This window comes from Diceros bicornis, chromosome 31 (genome assembly GCF_020826845.1).
Source record: "Diceros bicornis minor isolate mBicDic1 chromosome 31, mDicBic1.mat.cur, whole genome shotgun sequence".
NCBI lineage: Eukaryota > Metazoa > Chordata > Mammalia > Perissodactyla > Rhinocerotidae > Diceros > Diceros bicornis.
In genome coordinates this window covers 8,281,176-8,292,505 of record NC_080770.1, presented here as the reverse complement: position 1 = coordinate 8,292,505, position 11,330 = coordinate 8,281,176, and the positions used below count along the sequence as shown (strand labels likewise).

General features: G+C 55.4%; 1 protein-coding gene across 4 annotated transcripts; it reads right to left on the bottom strand.

Annotated features, from left to right (window-relative positions):
- Positions 1-21: 21 nt before the first annotated feature.
- On the bottom strand, positions 22-6,392 carry MEN1 (menin 1). Of its 4 annotated transcripts, none has more exons than XM_058526499.1 (10): positions 6,228-6,390; positions 5,392-5,852; positions 4,226-4,434; positions 3,888-4,016; positions 3,563-3,603; positions 3,402-3,489; positions 2,641-2,777; positions 2,098-2,233; positions 1,513-1,677; positions 22-1,301 (listed from the first exon to the last, which is right to left on the bottom strand). In XM_058526499.1, the coding sequence occupies exons 2-10, from the start codon at positions 5,834-5,836 to the stop codon at positions 822-824; spliced, it is 1,830 nt and encodes a 609-aa protein (XP_058382482.1). In that variant the 5' UTR covers positions 5,837-5,852; positions 6,228-6,390; the 3' UTR covers positions 22-821. The 4 variants fall into 4 exon arrangements, with proteins under 4 accessions (XP_058382482.1, XP_058382481.1, XP_058382484.1 ...); XM_058526498.1 differs by having other exon boundaries at positions 6,240-6,390; XM_058526501.1 differs by lacking the exon at positions 6,228-6,390 and adding an exon at positions 6,138-6,221.
- Between the last annotated feature and the right edge of the window lie 4,938 nt (positions 6,393-11,330).

The following is an 11,330-nucleotide window of genomic DNA, read 5'->3' as shown; positions in this document are numbered from 1 at the left end:
ACTCTCCCAAATTCCCAGATGAGACACGGACAAGTACTTTTTTTTTCTTACAAAATGTATTCATCTTCCTTGAAACTGAAAAATAAATCTATGTACAAAACAGGAAGAGATCAGGCTCCCCTCACCCACTCGCACACCCCTGCAGATTTCCTCCCGGGTCCCCCGAGACCGGCTGGACGGTCGGGAGGTTCCCAGAGGGTCAGAAGAGAGGTCGCTCTGATCCGGGGCCAGTTTGGTCAGGAAGGGGGCGGGGCTCAGGGTTCACATAGGCCAGGGGCGGAGCTTCGTGCCCCGGACTCGGGGGACAGAGGGAAGGAAGCTAGGATTTCCAAATTCTGGAAGCGTTCCTTAAACTCTGTAGGGTAGGGGGCTTGGATTCCCAGGAATGGAATTCTGAAGTGCCAAAATGTACTCGTAGGGGCTGAGCCGGGTCCTCGGTTCCCGGGCTGGGGGGACACCCGTGCTTCCAGGCTTTCGGGGGAGACCTCAGCCCCGCGGACTGAGAGCAGCCTTGGGCAATACCGGTCCGGCCGCAGGTTAGAACGGTTCTGAGGTGGCGCCTGCGTTCCCGTGATTGGGCCTTTAAAGACCGGCGACGGGGCCCAGGGTGAGGTCCCCATTGGCCGGCTGGGATGCTGGGGGAAGGGACCTATATTCCAATGACGGGGCAGAGCCCCGGGTTCGGGCGCTGGGGTAGAGTCTGCTCCCGCACCCGCAGCCTCGGTTCCGGGTGGGGGTGGGGCCCGGAGGCCGGGCCTGGGGCGGGGCCTCCATCCGGTGCGGGGCGGCCTCCCCGTGGGCTGATAAGGAGTCCGAGTAGTTCAGAGGCCCTTGCGCTGCCGCTTGAGGAAAGAAAGCGTGTAGTCGCTAGGCGTAGACACCTTCTGCTTCTTCATCTGCACTTGCGACTGCGCCGTGAGCTGCAGCTTGATGGCGCTCGAGTTGATCTTGGTGGCGACCAGCAGCTCCTTCATGCCCTTCATCTTCTCGCTCTGGAAAGTGAGCACCGGGCCCTCCGGGGGCGGCGACGCGGCGGGCGGCGCCGGCACTGCGCTGCCGCCTTCGGGGCCGCGGGCAGTGCCCGGGACCGTCCCTGGGGGCTTCCGGGGGGCCCCGGGCACCGCCCCCTGGCCCGCGCCTGGGCCCTTGTCCAGCGCCGGCTTCTTAGGCGGCGGCGGCTCCTCGGGCTTGGACTCCCGCCGCGGGCCCCGCCGCCGGCCTTCCCGCGCTTCCTCGCCCCACGGCTCCTCCGCCTCGGCTGTCTCAGCGTCGCGGCTCACTATGCGCACCTTCTGCCGCACCTGGGCCGGATGGAGAGGGCGGGCGGAGGGAGAGGTTTCAGGCCAGGGGCTGGAACCCCAGCACCCAGCCTCAGCCATCCTGTCGAGGGGCCCATCTCATCTGTACCCAAAGGGGACGAGCAGACCCCCTTCAGGCTACCAAGGTCCTGACTCCTCTATAGCTGCTATCACCACCTGTCCTGCCCGGTCACCCTGTGCAGCCACCCCTCACCTGTCCCTCGAAACGGCCTAGTGACTGCACAAGGAAGGTGGCCCAGCCCACGTGCAGCACGGGCGTGGGGCTGCCCTCTTCCCACTTGCAGATGCCATCATAGAATCTCAGCAGGTGGGCGAAGCACTCGGGGTCCTGGAGGGCAGAACCCTGGCTCTGGGCGCCCTGGGCAAGGGGAAAAGGAGGGCACAGGTCAGACCCCTCACCTAGGCAGTGAGCCCTGGCTCCAGAAGAGGTGAGCATGGGCGAGAGAATTCTTAGAACCTCTTTCCTTTTATAAAACCAGCCCTTAGCCAGGACTTGGGGGAAGGGGGGAGCCATCCCTTACCTCCATCCCACCCCTTCAACCAAATGAGGGGCCCTGGCCAAGAAAGAGATGGGCTTCCACCCCAGTTACCTGAAAGCACGGGTAGAGACCCCCAAAACACCCTCAGCTCCCTCAAACCCAGGCCCAGGACTGCAGCTACTGCAGAAGAGAACACAGCTCTCTGCGCCAGGCCGCCTCCCTCGTGCAGTCCCCCGTCCTGTGACTGGGGGCCCTGCTCGGGTGGAAGGGGCACACAGGCTGCGGCTCCAGCCCTTCACCTGGGTCTGCTCCCCCGGCCGCTCCTCGCCAGCCTCCAGCAGGCTGGCCGCCTCCTTCAGCAGGTTGGGGATGACGTCATTGGCTACTTCAAAGAACTCCTTGTAGATCTCCTCATCTTCACGGCAGTAGTTGTAGCTGTGAGAGCAGTAGGGCACTTTGGGGTCTCGGCCACGATGGGTACCCCCAGGGACGTGGTGAGGGGTGGAGCCCAGGTTTCTCTTCCTGGGTCACCCAGGGGCGTGGTGAGTGGTTGGGGTCCTCACTCTGAAATGATGGTCTCTGTGTCAACCCAGAGCAGGATCGAGGAGGGGGGCATGGGGCAGGTTCCACTGCTGGACGGTGGTTAGAAATTGGAGGAGACGGGAGAGAGGGAAAGGCGTGAGGCCCTCATCAGGGGTCCTGACCTCCTGGGCGATGGTGGCCTGGGCTGCCTAGGGACTGGACGGAGAGGGGATGGGGCTGGGACCCAGGCCTCACTCCTGGATGAGGGTGGCTGGAAACTGGGTGGAAGGGGAAGAAAGGCCGGGCGGGGGCATCCTCACTCCTGGATGACAGTGGCCGTGTCGGCCCAGGCCTGCAGGGCTTCGCGCACATTGCGGTTTCGACAGTGGTAGCCAGCCAGGTACATGTAGGGGTAGATGTGCTCATCCCTGTAGTAGGTCTTGGCTGAGGCAATGCCCTGGGGACAGAGCAGAAGGGGCAAGAGGAAGATCACAGAGTCCCGCCTCCAATCCCATCTCCTCCCCCTGCCACCTCTCTACCAGCTGCTCCTCCCCGGGGTCTGCAGGACTGCTTGCTGAGGCCTGGGCCAGACTGCAGGGGGCGGAGACCCCCACAGAACAAGGCTTAGGAAAGGGGAGGGGCCTGTCCTCCATGCTCAGAGCACATCCCTTTCTCAGGCTTTCCAGCACACTCCTACACAAACACCAAAACCTCCCAAGCCCAGCCCAATGTCCCTCCTACCCTCAATCCCCACCAAGTTAACACCCCCTCCTCAGTACTCCCACCACATGTGACCTCTGTTATAGGCCAGGAAGGACAACAAGAGGCAGCAGAAAAAGCAGGGCTGAGGGGACAAATCCAGGCCCTACAACTCCCAGGCTGGAGACCCCAGAACACCCCTCAGACAGCCCTGACTGCACTGAACATGCACATGGTAAATACAAAATGGGGACTGGATGGACGACACCCCCCAATACACAAAAGTTCTTCTCTCCTCACCTGCCCCCTCCCAGTGCCCAGGTAGAAGGGGACCCCAGCCACTGTCGGGCCTCCCTTCTGTGCCCTCCTGAGATGCCCCCACCTTGTGGTAGAGTGTGAGTGGGTCTGGCCGGCCAGGGGTGGGCTCCAGCTCCTCCAGATCTGCCAGGTTCCCCAGCGCCATGGGGTACCTGAGAAAGGATCATGAGTTCAGGCTGCCCCCCAGCCCCCTGAGGCCCAGCCTGGCCACTGCCCCCTACTGACCTTTCCAGATGTCCCAGGTCATAGAGTAGCCAGAGCAGCTTCTAGGGGCCAAAGGAGAGAGGTGTGAGCTGGGGGGAGGGGACAGGGTCCTCATTCTTCCAGGCAGAGGTGGGGTCTGGCACTAACAGGGACCTCCCACCAAGTAGGAAGGGCCAGAATTCCGGAACCAGCCCCTTATTGGAGTCAAAGCCCTTTCATGTCTCAATTCCACTCTCCCAGGAGCCCTGGGAAAGGCCAGGCCAGGAATTATTAGCCCACGGTGCACAAGGAGTTGAAGCTCGAGGAGGGAGTGTGCCCTGCCCAGGGTCCCACGGGCACCCCTCACCTGCTGCAGCTGCAGCAGCTCCAGAGAATCAGTGTGCAGGTCAATGGAAGGATTGATGGCGCACACCATAAACGCCACCTCCATCTTGCGGTCACAGCGCATGTAGGAGCCTTTCAGGTACAGCCAGCTCTTAGGGGAGAACAAGACCAGATGTCTCATGACGGCCACCTGAGCCTGCTCCAGGGAATGACAGCCAGGAAAGGGGCCCTTCTGCCTCCCCTTCCTGACACACATCAGTGGTGATGGGAAGAGAGGAGTGCGGCCCAAGAAAACAGAGCCCCGTGGGTGGCTTGGGTGGAGGGTGTGAAAGGGGACAAGTTGGGGGGGGGGGGCAATACCCGCTCAGCCACACCCGCGTTGACCGTCTGTCCCCTGCGGTCCTCATTGCCCTTTCCATGCCAAGTGACCTCAGCTGTCTGCTCTCCGTTGGGCCCAAACACCACCCAGGCATGGTCCTCAGACAGGGCCAGGTGGACATCCCGGAGACCCAGAGCCTGGCAGGCCCCCACCACTGCAAAGGCCACACCAGAGCTGTCCAGTTTGGTGCCTGTGGAAGGGGAGTTAATTAGAGGGTCCTCTGGGCTCTGACCTGGGGGAAGGGGGCCAGTAGCGATAGGCCATGCTCCCTCCCACCCTCACCTTCAACCTCAGACACTGCTGCCCATCATCCCTCTATCCCTTTCCTCCTATGTGTTCAAAGCCTCTCCCTCTCCTTTTACATCCCTCATCCTCAACAAGAGACATTCTAGGATCTTCCATAGCTCCATCCAGCCTTTGACGCTGCCTCTTCTCTTTCTCTGCAACCATACTATATATTTCTGTTAATTTACAGATTTCTTCATTTTAGTGGGCCTATCACGTTATAACAGGGACAGTAAAAACAGGACACTCTGGCCAACACTCTTTTTTCACACGCCTACTGGCAGATCCTCCTAATTTATCTCTGTACTCTTTTCCTGCTGAGCCTTAGGTTCCTTCTCAACATGGCACTCCGGGACTGGACTGCCAGTAACTGGGCTTGGAGCAAAGAAAGCTCTTTGCAAGCCCTGAGCCTTAAGCTTCTTAAGGGGAAGCCCCTGGCCTGTTCACTTGCAAAACATCTTCAGAGATATTTCATTTAATTGTCTCAAATGTAGCCCGATTTTGGCTCCTCGCTCCCCAAATCTGCTGCGGCCCTCTGTGCCTTGTGCTGGGCTGCAGGACTCCCGTAGCTGCGCAACGGCAGGGATGGGGGTGCTGAGGGGGCAGACGGTGGGTTAACAGATTTCGAGCCAGGTAACTGGGGTCCAGTCCCAGCCCTGCCTTTCTGCGTGACTTTGGCACATCACTTCCCCTCTCTGGGCTTCAGTTTCCCTAGCTGCAAAGGTGGGAATAACACTTGTCCCACCTCACAAGGCTCACAGCTCTCAAAAGGGCTTTGGAAATGCTACAGTGTTGGGAAAAGGTGGGCCAAGCTTCCCAGGTGAGACGGGATTCTCGCCCCTGCCACCTGCCGGGCTCCAACCTGTGATGAAGCTGAAGAGGGATTGGATGTGGGCCCGATCCTTGAAGTAGGAGCGGCTGAGGCTGTTCCAGATGACATCGGAGACCTTCTTCACCAGCTCGCGGCTGGAGACGCCCCCCTCTCGCGGGTAGAGAGAGAGGTCGACGGCGCCGCGGATCTGGGCGGTGAAGCGGGCGTAGAGCGCGGCGATGATGGAGAGGTCGGCCACGGGGAAGTAGGTGAGGCCGCCGGGAGGGTCGGGCGCGGGGCTGGGCTGGAAGGTGAGTTCGGGCACGTTGGTGGGGATGACGCGGTTGACAGCTAGGAAGTGCTCCACGAAGCCCAGGACCAAGGAGAGGAGCACCAGGTCCGGCTCCTCTCGGCCCAGCTCGGCGGCGAATAGGCGCACCACGTCGTCGATGGAGCGCAGCGGGAACAGCGTTTTCTGGGCGGCCTTCAGCCCCATGGCGGCGGGCCTCGGCCTGCGGGCGAGCCAGGGGAAGGAGGGTCGGGAGGGCGCGGCAGGGAGCCCCCTCCCAGGCTCGGCTAAGGTTCCACCCCGCCGACACACACAATCTCCTGCTTCCCCGCCCCCTTCACCCTGCGCTCGTCTGTTTCCCCTCTTTCGTCGGAGAGACCCCCTCAGCCGAGGCTGTAGGGCCTCCTCGTCCCCTACAACCCCAGAAGCCCCGGCCCCGATGGGGGCGCGCCCCTAGGACCCCGCTGAGGCCCCCAGTGGTCGCCCCGCCCCCTCTCTGCGACCGTACCCCAGACCCCTAGAGTCCGTCGGGCTGGCGCCTCTAGGCCAAGCCCCCCAAGTCCCAAGGAGAGTCCTGGCCTGCGTCCCCCGCGCCCACCTCCGCGCTTACATCCCACACAAGGCACCGCGGCACCCGCCGCCTGGGCCTGCTGGGAAATGGAGTTCCGCCCCTCGGGCAACACTGCCTGCCGGGAAGTGAAGTCCCGGGTTCTCGCCGATCTTGAAATGGTGGCCGAGCCAGCCAGTCCGCGGTGGCTTCTGGGAGTGGTAGTGCCCCTGGCGCTCTGGGCGCCCCGGAGGTAGGTGAGGCGTGGAGGCAGCACCACCTTCCTGAGGTCCTCAGGGATTGGTCATTCCGTTTCACGCAGACCAGGTAGGCAGAGGAACCGCAGTGCATCCTGGGAGATGTAGTCCGGGGAGTGACCCGGCGTCCTCAGGCGGTCGCTGCGCTTCTGTAGGTAATCACGTGTCGGCAAGATGTGAGGAAAACGGGTCCGTTCAAACCCTGCTGGAGTACTGTGAATGTGGTCAGCCACTCTAATTGGATATTTATCAGTATCCATTAACACGTAAATGTGCCTACTCTGTGTCTAGCAATTCTTCCCAATTCTGTCTGTGAGAAAATCTAACACACATGCAAAGAGAAACATCTCAAGAACCATTGTAGTTATTTGTAATAGACTAAAATTAGAGTGAAGTAGCTCTGTGCATCCCAAACTGGATCTTCAGGGCATATGGTTGAAGGAAAACACTTCAGAACAATATTATGATAAGATAGTATTTATATTAACAATATTTTAAAACTTCTAAACAATACTAAATAATGTCTATAGACTCATTCATTCATTCCTTTATTCATTCAAGGAACAGATTTTTGCTGCCTACCATGGGCCAGGCGGTCAGTCCTAGGCACTGGATATATAACAGTGAATAAAACAGATGAAATCTGCCCTACTTCACCTCTGTGGGTTTTTTCCCCAAAATCTATAAGCTTAGTTGGATCATGAGAAAACATCTGCAAACCCAAACGAGGGACATTCTGACTAGTACAATACCCCTGCCCAGTACTCCTCGAATGTATCAAGGTCATGAAAAACAAGAGCGAGAAACTGTTGCAGATTAGAAGAGACTAAGGAGACAAGACAACTAAATGCAGTGTGGTGTTCTGAATTGAGTCCTGGAACAGAAAAAGGACATTAGTAGAAAACCAGTGAATAGAGTGGCCAACCAGTTTGCCCAGGACTGAGGGGACTTCAGAGGTATGGGACTTCCAGTTTTAAAGCCAATCCAGGGCCGGCCCCATGGCTTAGCAGGTAAGTGCCCGCGCTCCGCTGCTGGCGGCCGGGGTTCGGATCCCGGGCGCGCACCGACGCACCGCTTCTCCGGCCATGTTGAGGCCGTGTCCCACATACAGCAATTAGAAGGATGTGCAGCTATGACATACAACTATCTACTGGGGCTTTGGGGGGAAAATAAATAAATAAATACCATCTTAAAAAAAATAAAAAATAAATAAAGCCAATCCAGTCAAGTCTTGGGCACCTGGGAGCCCTACTTGTGAATGCAAATAAAGTCTGTAGCTTTCTTCGTAGTTTTCATCAATTAGGTTTGATAAATGTATCATGGTTGCGTAAGATGTTAATATTAGGGGAAGCTGGGTGAAGGGTATAGGGGATAAGATTACCAAGGACTGAGTGCTGGGGTACTCCTTCCTGTAGAGGTTGGGAGACCAGGAGGAACCAGCAAAGGAGTCTCAAAGAGATGGGAGGAAAACCAGATGAGCATCTGGTGCAGAAGACTGCGCACCAAGGCAGGGGCACAATCGATAGTGTCAGATGCTGCTCGGAGGTCAGCAAGCTGAGCGCCAACGACTGACTGGATGTAACTGTGGGAATCCCTAGTGACCACATTAAGGGCAGTTTGGGAGCAAAAGCTCAAAGTTCTTGGGCTCAAGAAAAATGAGAGGAAAGAAATTGGAGACAGTGATAATACACAACTCTGCAGCAAAGGGAAGGAGAGAAACAAGATGGCAGCTGGAGAAGGAAGAGGGTCAAAGCAGGTGTGTTGTTGCTGTTGTTTAATAAGAAACAACTGCAGGACTGATGGCCTTGGACGGGGGAGGGAATGGGAGTTCCCAAGGGACAGGTTTGGACTTTGTTAGGAGCGTGAACAGTTTACCCACAATAATCAGAGAGAAGGCAGAGTACACGGGCATACTTGGGTATTTTAATTTTCTCAATGAAATAGGAAGCCCAGTTGGTCTCCCTCCCTCCCTCCCTCACACCTTTGCTCAAATGTCACCTTCTCAATGAGGCTGACCCAGACCTACCAGCCTACTTAAAATCACACTCTCCAACCCACATCCCTCCACCCCACTCCCCTACTTTTTTTTTTCGCTCTAAAGCATTAACACCTTCTAGAACACAGTTTCTCAACATAGGCACTATTGACATTTGGGGCTGGATAATTCTTTGTTGTGGGGGCTGTCTGTGCACTGTAGGGTATGTGGCAGCATCCCTGGCTTCTACCAGTTAGATGCCAGTAGCACCCCTCCCCCTGTTGTGACAACTAGAAATGTCACCAGACATTGCCAAATGTCCCCTAGGGGGCAAAATTGCCCGTGGTTGAGAACCACTATTCCAGCATATAACATAATTTACTTCTTTGTTTATTGTTTGTCTCCTACTGCCAAAATATAAGCTCCACGAGGACAGGGAATGCGTCTATTTTGTTCATTGATGCATCTCCTGTGCCTAGCACATTATGTGCCTCCTGTGTCTGGCACATAATTGGTGTTCAGCAAGTATTTACTGAATAAATAAATACATTCATGCGGAGGAGTGATTATAATGATTGACATTAAGTCTTTGAAATCTGGTGTATCGTTTATACTCACAGCACATCTCAATTCAGACTGGTCGCATTTCAAGTACTCAGGAGCCACATGTGACCAGTGGCTCCCATATAGGATGGTACAGCTCTCCAGTATGGCTATGGGAGTGGGTGGCTGGGGGAGGAGGGAGGACAAGATGATGGAGGCAGAGGGGTCCAAGGAACTGAGAGGCCTGGCACTTGGATCATCCACATGTATATCGAAGTCTCTAAGAATTAAAACAGGAGGGCCGGCCCCGTGGCTTGGCGGTTGAGTGCGTGCGCTCCGCTGCTGGTGGCCCGGGTTCGGATCCCGGGCGTGCACCGACGCACCGCTTCTCCGGCCATGTTGGGGCCACATCCCACATGCGGCAGCTGGAGGGATGTGCAGCTATGACATACGACTATCTACTGGGGCTTTGGGGGGAAAATAAATAAATAAATAAGAGTTTAAAAAAAAAAAAAAAAGAATTAAAACAGGAGTAGGATGGAGAGGGTGACAGCAAGCCAGGAGCTAGAGTTATCAAGAAATGAGCGATCCAGGGGCTGGGTGATGTCAGAAACAAAGTGGGTGGTATAAGCTGATAACTTGAGTTCAAACCTGAATGTTTGAAAGGAGGAGAGAGGAGGGTGTCTATAAGTGGCGATGAGGATCGAGGAGGACGCCTGCCCCACCTCCAGGCCCAGTGGCAGGAGGGGTGGGGAAAGTCTGTGGGACAAGAGTGGGGAGCAGTGGTGACCTCAGGGAGGGCAAGTTTTCTGCTAGAGCAGGAGGGTTAAGGACTGCAGAAGGGGGTGAGAACACAGGGGGTTTTGCTAAAGATGCACCTTCAACTCGAGAGGCACAGTGGACAGCTATCAGGAGCCCAGGGTGGAGATGGGTCAGAAAAGGGGATGGCCAGAACCTCCCCAACAGGGAGAAAGGGTAGAATCAGTTCCCATGGTCTCGAGGTGGGGGGGTGGTAGCTGTGAGTGTGAGGACACACAGGGCAGAGGTTCCCACCAAGGGTGCCAAGGCTCCTGAGGCTCCAACTTGAATCTGCTGATGGAGGCAAGGAGGCCGGGGGAGGGTGGTCCACCAACATATATGTATGGAGCACATTAACGTAAACTGAACTTACGGGGGGAGCAGAGGGAATCAAAGGGGAATTCAGCTTCTAATTGTTTTACAAAGAAAATTTGTGTATTAGTGTAATTAATTTAAAATAGCATCAGCTATGTAATATTCTTGACAAAAAAGTTAAATCTGAATTTAATGAGGAAACAGTCAGACAAATGCAAATTGCAGGTCATTCTACAAAAAAACTGGCCTGGACCCTTCAAAAATGTTAATATCATAAAAGACCAAAAAAAGGGGGGGCAGAGAGAGTTGTTCCAGATTAAAGGAGACTCAAGAGACATGACAACTGAATACAATATGTGGTCTGGCATTGAGTCCTCAGTTTTTCAAAAATGCTATAAAGAAAATTTTTGACACAATTGTGCTACAACATGAGTGGCTTAAACAACGGAAATGTATTGTCTCGCAGTTCTGGAGGCTGGAAGTCTGAGATCAAGGTGTTGGCAGAGTTAGTTCCTTCTGAGCGCTGTAAGGGAGAATCTGTTCCAGGCCTCTCTCCAGCTTCTGGTGGTTTGCTGGCAATCTATGGTGTTCCTTGGCTTGTAGAAGCATCAACCTGATTTCTGTCTTCATTCTCCTCGTGTCCCAATTTCCTTTTTTTTTTTTTTTTTTTTGGCGAGGAAGATTAGCCCTGAGCTAACATTCGCGCCCATCTGGGACACACCACCACAGCACGGCTTGAGGAGCAGTGCATGAGTCCATGCCCGGGATCCAAACCCGGGGAACCCAGGCCGCCAAAGCGGAGCAGGCAAACTTAACTGCTATGCCACTGGGCTGAGCCCAAATTTCCTCTTTTTTAAAGGACATTGGTCATATTGGATCAGGGGCCCACCCTAATGACCTCACTTAACCAGTTACATCTGCAATGACTCTATTTCCAAATAAGGTCACATACTGAGATATTTGGGGTAGGATTTCAACATATGAATTTTAAAGGGTCACAATTCAACCCATAACAGATTGTATATTAGATAATATTGTTGTATCAACGTTAAATCTGTTGAGACAATAACAGTGGTTTCTGGTGGCTCCTTATTTTTTATTTATGTTTTTGCTGAGGAAGACTGGCCCTGGGCTAACATCTGTGCCCATCTTCCTCTACTTTATATGGGATGCCGCCACAGCGTGGCTTGACAAGTGGTGCATCGGTCCGCGCCCAGGATCTGAACCCACGTGCAAACGTAACTGCTACGCCACCAAGCTGGCCCC